Source organism: Falco rusticolus, chromosome 11, assembly GCF_015220075.1.
Source record: "Falco rusticolus isolate bFalRus1 chromosome 11, bFalRus1.pri, whole genome shotgun sequence".
NCBI classification, from domain to species: Eukaryota; Metazoa; Chordata; class Aves; order Falconiformes; family Falconidae; genus Falco; species Falco rusticolus.
This window is the reverse complement of record NC_051197.1, coordinates 13,862,616-13,874,647: the sequence shown is the minus strand read 5'-3', so window position 1 is coordinate 13,874,647 and position 12,032 is coordinate 13,862,616. Positions and strand designations below refer to the sequence as shown.

Here is a 12,032-nt window from a genome sequence, read left to right as displayed (position 1 = left end):
ATGTTGCTGCTTCAAAGCACACTTTGCTTGCCAAAATATCTTCTACCTGAGTTTCTTCACAACATACCATGATTATCAGGGATACTTTCAAAGAACTTAAAACTAATGGTTTTTGGGGTGGGTAGGGTTTTTTTTCCTTTCCAAAACAGTACTAAGAATGTGATTTTCTTGTGTTAGTGAAAGACAATAGGACCTTTGGGTCTAGCTTTTTGAAATTAAACATTTATTTGCAAGACTTAAAATCCAAACCCGTATGGTAAATTAGTCAAAAAAAATTTAACTGAGTAAGGAGTTCAAACATCTGTATATTCATAGAATCGCCTTTTAATTTCAACTTTAAGGCAAAGAGCTTTTAAGATGATGCTTTCCAAAGCCAGAAGACTTAAGAGTATCATTGCCAGTATACCTCAAATCATTCTGGTGGCTTTCGATATTTATATTTTAGGTGTTTTTAACTAACCACAAAGTATTCACAGTGCAGACTATTTCAAACTTACATAAATTGACTTCAAGTACAGACATACAGTTCTGTATACCTTAAAAATGTGTTAGCTCCTTGGTTGAATTTTAATTGTGCATTTGTGTGCCATTTTCCCAGCCCAAATTACAACCATAAAACAAAGTGAATAAAAGTGTAGGTGAACATTTCTTTAAAAAAATCTGATTACCTCAGCTGCTGATTCAGTTCCCGTATTGTTAAAGTCATCAATCTATTAAATGAGAATTTCATATGATTACATTACTTTAGCTCTTTGCCTTAGATTTGCAAACATAGAACTGGAAATTCTTTTTGTATCGGTGATATGTACGTAGCACTTAAATTCATGGAGATGATAATGATTGAGCCTTTGTTGTAATACTTCAGATAGGTTACCTTGTTGAGGAAGAGGGAATGTAACATAAAACATCATACAAAAAGTATGCTAAAGCATTCTTAACATTTCAGTGATGAACTGAGTACTTAAGATGTCCATTCTTCATTTAAGTATTCCAGAACTGTGTAAAAAGGAAAAAGCTAAAGCAAGCTCATCGGTTATTTCTGATTCAAGTGACATAGTCTTCCCCGCAACTACTGCAAAAAGCCCATTACTGTATTTGCTTCATATGGTGTCTTTATATGTTACTGTCTAAAACAAACGTACTTTCAAAAATTCTACATCATACGTACTTCTGCCTTTCAGAGTACATTAAATATTACTAGATACATTCCCAGTTAAAAGTACAGTTTTAACAATGTTAAGAGTCTTAGTAGAAAATAGTATCCTAGTCATTGTTGAAAACTGACTCCTATTGCACCGGGTGTTTTTTTCTTATAACAAAAAAAAACCTAAAGTAATTACTACTATCTTTTGGTTAAATAAAATTTCGCATGTTGTTCTGTCTATCGTTTAGATGTTCACTCTCACTGCAGTATTTGCAGCACTGATGAAAACTCAGAAAGGGAATTAAATGTGATACCTCAATGTAAAATTCTATGAAAGACAGAATTTGCTTTACTGGCATCAACAAAAGTTGGAGTCTGTTTGTTTATATATATATATATATATATATATATATGTATGTAATAAAAGAGTCACAAAGTGGCAAAGGAATAAAACGTGATCTGTAGCTTCATGATTTATGATTTTTACTGCATTAGTATCTAGTTAATTTTGCCTGCCAATGGCATTTTCTTAATTGCTTTTGCTTGACTTAGTTCATGTATCACTGAACTGTATTTACTAACGTGTAGGCAAAAATTGTCTAAAATAAAGGTTGGTAAAATATAACAAACATTTTCAAATTATTTTAGTAAATTCTGTGAACTCTTGCATGCATATGACACCACAGTTTGTGCCAGATTCATATTCCTACCAGCTTTATGCCTGCCTGGTTTCATCTGTAACTCAAGTTTAGTGCTTGAAAAAAATTGTTACTGAAAAGAACTGAAGACAAACATTCTCTGAATATTATTCCCCACTTCCACCGATTGCACATCTCATGTAAATCACTACCATCAGAAATCTTAAGATTGAATCTTTTCTGATCAATGCAAAACTTTTTTCTTGTGTTGTTTATAACTGTATCCTGATTGTTGTGAACATACCTCCTGTGCTTTTTTTGCTAATTCCCTTTGAATTTTTCTTTTCTCAATCATATCTTGTTCAATTCTGCGCTTTCTTTCTTCTTCCATTCTTTTTCTTTCTTCTTCTTGCCTTTGCTTCTCCATTTCTGCAAACTTGCCTTTAACGGTTCCTGTGGAGATGAAACACACGGTTCAGTAGGTACATCTAATACTTACCTAGTGAATTATGTGGACTTTAAAATCAGGGCCCTCTTACCTATTAGCTTTGGAACATAACCTTTTTCTATTTTAGATAATTTTGCATCATCATCTTCATCAGATCCAAGGAGTTCTTTCATCTAGTTGATGAAACACAGAAAGTAAACAGTCTTTATAACTTAAATAAAATTGCAATATTACTGTCTTAAAATAATGTGAAAAGGTTTTCACATACAATATTGAATATTAAATAACACAAAATATTTGCAAAGAAAATAACCTCCTGCTTTCTCCTGTTCCATTCTCTCTCTCTAACATATTGTTCTTTTCTTCTTTGCTTTTCATCTCTAGATCTCCTTTGATTTCTTTCTTCCCTTGCTTTCTGCATAGCTTCAAATTTATCCTTTACATCGCCCTTGTGAAGCTTGGGCACATAGGATTTTTGGACGGGTTTAGATGAAGAAAGCAGAATCTTGGTGAAGATATAGAAGAAATGAAGATAAGAAAAAGAAAGTTGAAACAGGTGGACAGAAACATTCTGATGGATTAGAAAGAATGCAAGAACATAAAAGAGAAATGCATTTAAGATTATGAACTTTGTGTCACTAACCATCATCAATTAAGCGTCATTGTATTTGTTAACAACTAATAACAAATAATCAACTAATAATAAATAATATATCTAACAACATTTAGCATTGTATTAAACATAGGCTATAAGCAATTGTAATGAATAGCTACATAACTAAGTATATGAACTATGTGAATATACATTTTCAATTATTAGGGCTTTAAAAATTAGGCACAGATTTATATCGTTGCTTTCAATCATAAGCAGTCACCAAAGAGCCTCTCTAACATAGCCCCTAACATTTAAAATAGATATAAAGACATAGACCTATAACACAATAGGTATGCTTTCCTCTGCAACCTTCTACAGCCATGTATGTTTTTTTAAATAAAAAATAGTATTATTTGTTCATTTAAAACTTCCAATGCACTGTATACTACTTTAGTGTTTAGAGAAACTCAGAAGTCCAGTGATTTTATGTTGTAAAACGTGAAGATCACAGACACTTTGCCGATGCCTGACCCTGCGTGGGTCTGAACTAATAAAAGTTCCCACTTTTCAGAACTACTGTGAAGTTCTCTCTCTTTTTACTGTAATGACTAGAGGAATGCTCCCAGTACAGTAATGCTAAAAACTGGCTGAAAACATCGCATGTTTCACATTTCCCACCTAAACCAATAGGGTTTGTTCCTGCTTTTGTTCTTGTGCCAAGTGAATCTATGTAGAAGAAATATTTGAAGTAGCCCAGTGTTTACATTTGAGAATTAGAAGTGAATGTTGCCCTGAGTTTCCCCACACACACACTTTCGTTGCCTTAAAACAACAGCAATACCAGCAGACTTCCGATATAATTTTTTGTCTCTTGCAATTGTTTGTAATTACTTTTTGCAAGCATCAGTTGTAAATTACTACATTAATTACTTTAAAATTGGTACATACCTCAGTTTTCTGTGCAATGTCATTCATGGCTTACTGTATTGTGCTCTGCACCTGGTATGTTAAGATTGCTTTCAGTTTCTACCTGAAAGAAACAGTTGTAGTTATATTCCTTTCTTTTCCTTTTAAATGATGCTTTAACCATCGTCCCGCAAATAAGTTTGCAACAGCTGAAATTGATATATCACATTTTCATTTGGTCCTTTGAGGCTTTTGAAGACATGAATAGGTTCTAAGTATGCAACAGTAATTAAAAGAACAAGCTTATGATTCACTATTCATGCTCATAACTTCTCTATATAGTCCGAGATATTGGGTTTTAATTTCCATTTGAAAAAAAAAAAAAAAACAAAAAACAAAAAACAACAAACCAACACCCACCCTTGGAGCCAAGCTCGGGCTGCCCTGGCGGGTGCGTTGTGAAGCTGCTCTCCTCCACGCTCAGGACAGCAGAAGGCCAAGTGCCCTCTGCCGCCCCAGCCCCAGGTGAGAGCCATCAGCTCAGGTTCCATGAAGTTTGCCCAGCCCCCCACAGACACCGCTTCGCCTTCATGCGGCTGGCAGGGGAGCAGCCCCATGGCGGGGGGACCCACCTGCCTGTCCCCAGACCCCCTCCCTGGGCGAATGTCCCCCCCAGCCTCAGCCGGGCCGGCAGCTCCCTCAGCTCCTCAGCCAAGACAGGAATAAAAAATAACGCCTTCCTTTCTCCATGGGCTATTCTAGGAAAAACTAGTGCTAAAACCTATGAAATGAGTCAGGTAAGCCACATACACCTTGGAGAAAGTATTTATATCATTTAATTTTGTGCTGGAAATTGCACCGCATTTTTCCAGGGAAAAATGTTACAGATTTTATATTACACTGTCCTTATTAGGAACCTAATGGAAAAAGCGCTTCAAGTTCAGGGCAAGCCTTTTCCTCCCCCCACCCCACCTATTTTTTTTAAATCATCAGGTCTGTCCGAGCTTGTGGGAGGAAGGAAACCGTGACACAGCTCCAGCGCCACGGCTGCGGGGACCGTACCAGTGCCGAGCCCCAGGCAAGCCTAAGACATCAGTGTGCCAAACGCGGTGCGAACACATGGACTCGCAGGCTCAAAGCAAAACGGCTGGGAAGGCAGCGTACTGCTGGGGGGGACTTCTCACTCCCGGTTTAAAGGAACTGAAGCCAGAGCATTTCCTGACATGGGAAGTTAAGTTCTCCAATTCTTAATTGCAAACAGATTACACAGGAATTTTTGTGTGGCATTAAAAGTAATGAACATTATGAGTTGTTTTCATATAAGCCCTTCAAAAACACACCAATGTCATCAGCGCTCACTGGTGCTGCCATAGCTACACAGATTGAATGAGGTTCTGAGGTATCTTGGGATGTTCTTCTGAATGAAAACAGCCACAACACACAAAAACAGCATTTAGCTACTGATCCCTGTCCCAATTGACAAAACCCAAACTCTTCAAATTCAGATTTCAACAGAGATGTTCTGAGGAACACTTGGGTGTTCCTTTTCAACAAATGAGTATGGAAAGCCATCCCACCCCTCCAGTCAGAGTTCACAAATACCTCATTTGTAGACTGACGGGAATCCAAGGCACTGCAGTTTCTCACTTGTGAATACACGAACATAAAATTACCAAGTGTTGGTTCCTATTTAGACTGTTCCAGATTAGCATGTTAAAATTCTGTTGTGTCTAGAAAGGCAGATAACTCCACGAGCGTTCTTGTGGTCTCACGGTCCTTATACACTTTAATACGCATCTGTGTGTTGTGTAGTCGGGTTTGCACGTCTTTGTAAGCTTTAGCTGATGTCACACATGTAAGTAAAATCCCTGCTGCGGTTGGTATAACCTTTAAACTAGTCAAAATCTTTTGACTTCCTCATTTTTCTAAGTGGGGCCTTAGAGAAGTTCTTCTCTGGCATCTGATGATGAAGCATACTCTGCTTTTTCAATTACTTCTTCCCTACTTGTGGCTGATAGCCTTTAGCCTTGTGCTTAAAATACGGAAGCTAAATAAAAGGTTTACTGCATGAACCCATCAGAAAACAAAGGAACGTTCGTGCATTGGTACGATCCATGCAGTGAAGCAGCCTGGGACACACAGACCTTCTAGCCTTTATACAGGGCTGGAGCAGAAAAGTAAGTCCCAAAGATAATCTTTCACAAGGAATTCCACTTCACCTGAACACCTCAAGTGAAGGTTACTGCAAAGCTTCACTACAGCAACATACCCTATTGATACAGCTTCATCTAAACGTCACTTGAAAACAGAGTATTCCAAAGTCTGAATTGCTTATTATGCACAATTAATTGAAGAAGATTATGTTCACAAGTCTGAGAAACACAATGTAGCTTTCGAGCTCTTGGGTCAACTTCATCTTGAACCTTTCTAATCGCTCCAACTACCTGAGCCCCTTGACAGTGTCACTAAGATTGCTGACAGCAGCGAGACCTACCCTCACGTACCAAACCTGAAATTTTCTTCAAAAGTAGAAATGTTGGAAGAAATTTTCTTTGCAAATTCCTCCTGTCTGAACTTCCAAAAATGTGCCAGTCCATCAGGCTGTGGGCCTTCAAGATGGCAGATATATTTCCGCCATTTGGAATACTGCCAGATGTGCTATTAGGTGTAGGCTACTTTCCAGTTACTTGGCATCACCAGCTCTTAGTATGCTTGAAGGTTAGCCAGCTGGCTGTAAGACATTTTGCATCTGCAAGTCATCCTACCTCCACCTTTGATGCTAAGAGATATGGCTATAAAGTGGTAGGGCATTACTAAACACGATACCACCCATGTTTGCACCTTCTTCCCTCTCTTAAACCTTGAGCAGGAACAGCAGCAGGACTCTGCCTCAGGCACTCCCTAAGGCAGATAAGTCATTTCCAATACAGACAACCAGAATCTTTAAGACAAAAAAAAAAAGAAAAAAAAAAGATGTACTCCTTGAGTTCTGGCTTGGCTCTGTGAGGCAGTGACCACTGCTTCAGCAACGGCGAAGCAGACTGAAGCTCCTTTCTGTCTACCTTATTATTAGGAGAGGACCCATGCAGTTAATGCATTGTTGCCGAGACAACCAAAGTGGCAAAGTCAAGAAGTCCCGACACCTACAAATCATGGACGAACAGTGCCTTCATTATCTGCTGACAGCTTTGCACAAAGTATGTGGTAATCAATTCATCAACCCAAGAAACCTCGACCTTCTAATTCCCTTTTGAGATGAACTAGCTGTATTTTTAAGTTCTGCGTGTGTATATTTTTTTTCTTGCTTTGTAGTAAGAATTTCCCCACAGAGTGTATCTAATACAAGCAATGCTTATTCTTTGAGGCCACAGGAGTCTACCTGTGTTTGTACTTCATAAGAGATTTGTCCTCCTATTATGAAGCTGTCCAATCGTAAGATTCAGTCTCATCTTTTATTTCCTGAGACCAACATATCTCAGGAAAAGCTGCAAGAGCTCCCCATCGAAGCCTCCTACCCAGAAAAATCACAGATTATATTTTGAACATAACCATGATCAGAAAAGGAGTTCAGCTTGTCCCTAGGCTTTCCTTTGCCTACCCAGTCTCGTCACTCTAACATTCACCTGACAACACAAGCTAGGGTTTTTTGTTGGTTTTTTTTTTTCCCCCCACATTTTATCTTTCCTATGATTAAATGAAATATCTCAGGAAATGTTAGTCTGGTGTTATTATGTTTATATTGACAATACTAGACAGCAGTTCCCCTTTCAAAGGAGGTCTTCACTGAGATTTTGCCTAGTAGAGAAAATTAACCTCCATCCTTTGATCATTGTCCTATCTCTGTAATTGAATGGAAGAGAAAATGCTGTTACTGCAGTGTGACTTGACCTGCTCTAAAACAGAAACTCAGAAGTTTCAAGTGAAATTTTAATACAAAACCAATAATGCGCAGACAACTAGGCAATAGATTAGAAATACTCTGTAAAGAAAAAAAAAAAGCAACTGTTTTCAAGCCTCTTATTTGTTCGCTGTAAATGGGAAAGCTATCACCTCTGATATTTCTTGATCTGTTACAATCACAGCACTTTTTCAACTTCTCATGCAGACTCCCTAAAACCTTACTTTAGGCAAAATAATCAAAGTGAACAAAAAAAGCCATCAAGGGGACACAGGTGGTTTGATGGCTCACAAGTCCCCAAATCCACTCCCTTAAATATAATTAATTTCCATTTCTGAAAGGAGGTCAGAGTCCTCAACTGATCAAAAAATGTTGTACAGCTTTAACCAAATTTAAAAAAAAAAACCAAAACACAAAAAACCCAACCTCCCATAAATAAAAATCCCCTTCATTAGAAAACACAGAAGTTTTTGATCTTCAGCGGCGTGATTAACATCCAGACACCGAAAAGCACCAGCATTTTCCTGAACTGAATCCCACTCTTTACAACAGGAGTACGAAGCCAGGACTTTAAACAAGAGCCTAGTTCCCCTGCAATTGCTCCTTTTGGGAGGCCCCCCTGCTGTCCTGCGGCTACTGTGAGTTATAAATAAGCCCTTGACGGCACAGTCTAAGTTACGTTTACCATCTGTCTCCTCTTTGTGATGTACTCGCAGGAAAGACTCCATTATATAAGAAAACCATATTGAGAGGGCTGGAAAGTCACTACTCGCAGCCAAAGCACTTAGGAGCGAAAAACGCCATCCACAGCGCTGAAGTATTTAGCAAAATATTAAACAGAACTGGAAAGAGGAGAGGAAAGAGAGCGATGTTCTTAATTTATGTCTTTACTGTAACTCGTCTGGAATGACACTGCCAGTTGTTGTACTAAATTACAGATACTGAAGTAGCTACTAAAATTATCGTGCATAGGGGAGATCCTGAACTGGCATAAACCACCAGCTCCACTGAAGCTAATGAGCTATGACAGCTAACACCAGCTGTCTAAACTTCACGTTTTGTAAAATAAAAAATAAAAACCCTAATTCTACCCACTTGTATTTCTTTCATTAAGTCTTTATAATTAAAGACTAGAATGCTTACTGACAATTGACCCAGACAACTCGATTTCATATACAATCTTTTCCTCAATCTTTGATTTACTGCACTTCAGCACTTACTGAGTCTCACATTACGGCAGGATAGTCCTTGCAGATATGATGTTATTTATAAAAACATACTTATTATAAAGGATTTTGTCCATGTCTGGTTTTATAACTATGAATACTCTTAACACAACTGTGCCATGCAGTCCGGCTGCTGTGTTAAAAAAATACAATCACCTTTCTCTGTAGAAAACGTCTGTTTGTTAATTCCTTCCTCCCTTCAGGTAGTTATAGGGTACCTGGGCTCCAAAGCAAACGTAGGGGGGGCTGAGAGACTGCTCAGTGATGGGGGAAGCCCCGCTGAGATCTTCTGGCCCATGATTTCATGTTCCAAGATACATGCCGATTCTAATCATGGGTGGCAGTAAATTGTGAACCGAGGTCCCCAAGAGAAAAACCAGTGGATTTTGCTCCATGCCATAGTTCCTCCATCCTCCGCTGCGTCACAGCGGCTGAAGAGGAACGGTATGATTTGAGCTCAGCTCTTGTTGACTTCACTGAGAAGGATTCAGAGCTCAGGGTGCTGAAAAGTGGGATTACTGGACATGAAGCACTACCACAATTTGTTTCTTCCCTTCCCCGATGACAGGACACAGCCTATCTGCCTCTCCTCTGACATCCTCATGGTCAATTCAAGCTGGACACAGCGGTGGTCACCGTGCCCGTGCCATGCCTCTGCCACAGAGGAGCGGTGTCCCGGCTTCCCCAAGACAAGCTGCTGCTTCCACTTGACCAACCCTACTCTGCTGGCAGTGCTGCTGCCTATGAAAACCAGATCCGCATGCGACACCTTCACCCGAGCAGGTATGGCAGCCTTCGGCGCACAGCAAGGGGTCACTCCTGCTGCTTCCCGAGCCCTCACCCACCACGGCGAGCCTTCTCCTGCCTTTGCCCACAGGTGCCTTCCCCAGGGCTCGCCGCGGCGCTGCGCCTTCCTAAAGGAGTTTCAAAGCTGAATATCCAAGTACGGTAAACAACAGGTTGCCTGACCTCTTTCACTGAGGAAACCACTCATTTAAAATATTCCAAAAGCAATGGGAGAAGGCACTTAATGCCTCAAACCACCGGCCCAGCGCTTCCATGTCACCAGACCGAGCTCCTGCACGCACCAGGCATGCTCTCACACTTCTGTACCTTCCTTAACACACTCGGCCCTCGTGTAAGGCTAGTCATTATCGCACAATTTCATTTCATCGGACATTTTTCTGAGAAGGCCAAGAGATCTCTCAAGACCTGAGATCTACGGTTAAGAGCACCGTGTTTTCCAGCACGCCGCTACTTGCCGATGGATTTTGACACAGCAATGCCTTCCACCGAACCCGCGTTTCCCGCAGGCGCTCGGTGCGTTAGCAGCTCTGATTTACCTACAGCAAACGCGGCCACACGCGGTCCGTAAGCCGCCACGGAGCCCCGGGGTCTCCCCCGGCCACGCCGCCTGACAGCCGCCCCCGCAGGGCGGAGCGGAGCCGTAACGCGCCCCGACACGCCGGGCTCGGGGCGCGGGTGGTTCCGAGCCGGGGGGATCCGCAAGGAACTTTCACCACCCGCCCACCACGGCGGGTGCGGGGGCAGCGACCCCACGGCCCCGCACACGCCGCGCCCCGGCCCCGGCGCTGCCCGGGGGGGTCCCACCGGGCCCTGACACGGGCGGCAGCCGCGGCCCGGGCGGTGAGAGGCTCCCGCCCCGCCGCCCCCGGGGCAGCCCCGGCCGGCGGCCGCTGCCAGCCTCGCTCGCCCCCTCCGCGGGGCTGCGGGCAGCCCCTCCAGGCGCTGGGCGGCCGCCCACCGCCTCCCCGCCGGCGGGGGCTGCTCCTCCCGACGGACCCGCGGGCTGCCGCTCGGCCCGGCCACCCCCGGGGGGAAGCGGCTGCGAGGGGGCGGCTCCGCGGCGGGAGGAGCGGGTGGGCAGCGGGCCGGCGGCCGGGGGAGCGGGCGGCCGGGGCGGGCCGTGGGCGGCAGGGGAGCCCGCCCGAGCGCCTCTCCCGGCGCGGCCGCTCTTACCTGCGAGCGCTGCCCCGCCGCTGCGGCTCGGCGCGGTCCCCGGGCGGGCTGGCGGCTGCGGAGCGCCCCTTGGCTGCGGCCGCCGCTCCGGCGTTGCAAGTTCCATAAAAGTCGCGACGCGCGGCCGGCGCCCGCATTCCAGGCGAGCCCCGCGCCGCGGCAGCTGGCCCGGCCCGGCCCGGCCCCGCGGCTCGGCACAGCCCGGCCCGGCACAGCCCAGCACAGCCGTGCCATGCCCGGCCCCTCGCCGCGGCGGGGGGCGCAGCCCGACCGCGCCGCCGGCCCCCCCGCGGGCAGCCGCTCGGCTTATTTTGGGCTGGAGGCTCCGCGGAGTTATAAATAACCCGGGAAGGGCGGCCGCCCCCCGGCTAGCGGGCTGCCGGCCGCGCCGGCCCTGCCGCAGGGAGCGGGCGGGCGGCGGGCCGGGGCCGTGCGGGCGGCAGGCCGGGGCCCCGCACCCCCGCCGCTGCGGGCTGCCCGCCGTGAGGCCGCGGCCCCAGGCCCACCGGCCCCGTACTCACCCGTCGGAGCTGCCCCCGGTGCGCCCTGGCCGCGGGGAGCTTTATACCGGCAGCGTCCCGGTCCCGGGGCGCTCGATGGCACGTGCGGAGCAGTCAGCTAATTATAGCGCTGTGACAGCTCGCTGAGGAGCGGGGAGGAATGCGGGTAGCGCCAGACCTGCGGGACGGGGCGCGCTCGGTGCACGCAGCGCCTTTCCCTGGGAACCTCACACATGTTTTTATTACACCTGCACACATTCCCGTTCCTGCCTAAAGCGGGATTCTTTCCCGCACCTTCCGCTGCAGGGGCTCTGGCACACAGCCGGCCTCTGCCCATCTCACCTGTAGCATGCCTGCCACGCTGGAGCCAAACTTCCAGCCGACCTCAGGCTTTGCAAATCTGTACGACAGCCGTGGAACCTAAAGCACAAAACGTGTCTGTCTTTTGAAGAGCAGCGCAGGAACCTTCCCCCAGTGCCACCCTCAAAATAGCTGCACTCGTACTTCTGAAGCAAAGGCGTGAGATGTCAGATAAGGGAGGGCTTGCGACTCTTAGTAAGAAACCAGTTTTCAGCAGGCGAACACACCAAACAAACTCGGGCACATCATCCTTACTTCTGCGGCAGTGAGGATTAGATGCCATGTTCTCCATTTCATTATTTACATTACTCCACAAAGAAAGTCCCGTTCCATGACT

General features: G+C 44.9%; 1 protein-coding gene across 16 annotated transcripts in view; it reads right to left on the bottom strand.

Annotated features, from left to right (window-relative positions):
- The window catches only part of NEXN (nexilin F-actin binding protein), a 26,923-nt gene extending 14,891 nt beyond the window's left edge, over positions 1–12,032 (bottom strand). For 2 of the 16 annotated variants that reach the window (XM_037404888.1, XM_037404891.1), the window contains exons 1-6: positions 10,836–11,013; positions 3,774–3,855; positions 2,544–2,735; positions 2,322–2,403; positions 2,087–2,235; positions 669–710 (exon numbers count right to left, since the gene is read on the bottom strand). In XM_037404888.1, coding sequence (XP_037260785.1) covers positions 669–710; positions 2,087–2,235; positions 2,322–2,403; positions 2,544–2,735; positions 3,774–3,800 — 492 coding nt within the window. In that variant the 5' untranslated portion in view covers positions 3,801–3,855; positions 10,836–11,013. Of the gene's footprint in view, positions 1–668; positions 711–2,086; positions 2,236–2,321; positions 2,404–2,543; positions 3,390–3,773; positions 3,856–10,198; positions 10,279–10,835; positions 11,014–11,677 lie in introns of those variants that run through there. The other 14 variants (XM_037404892.1, XM_037404898.1, XM_037404894.1 and 11 more) reach the window with 11 other exon arrangements.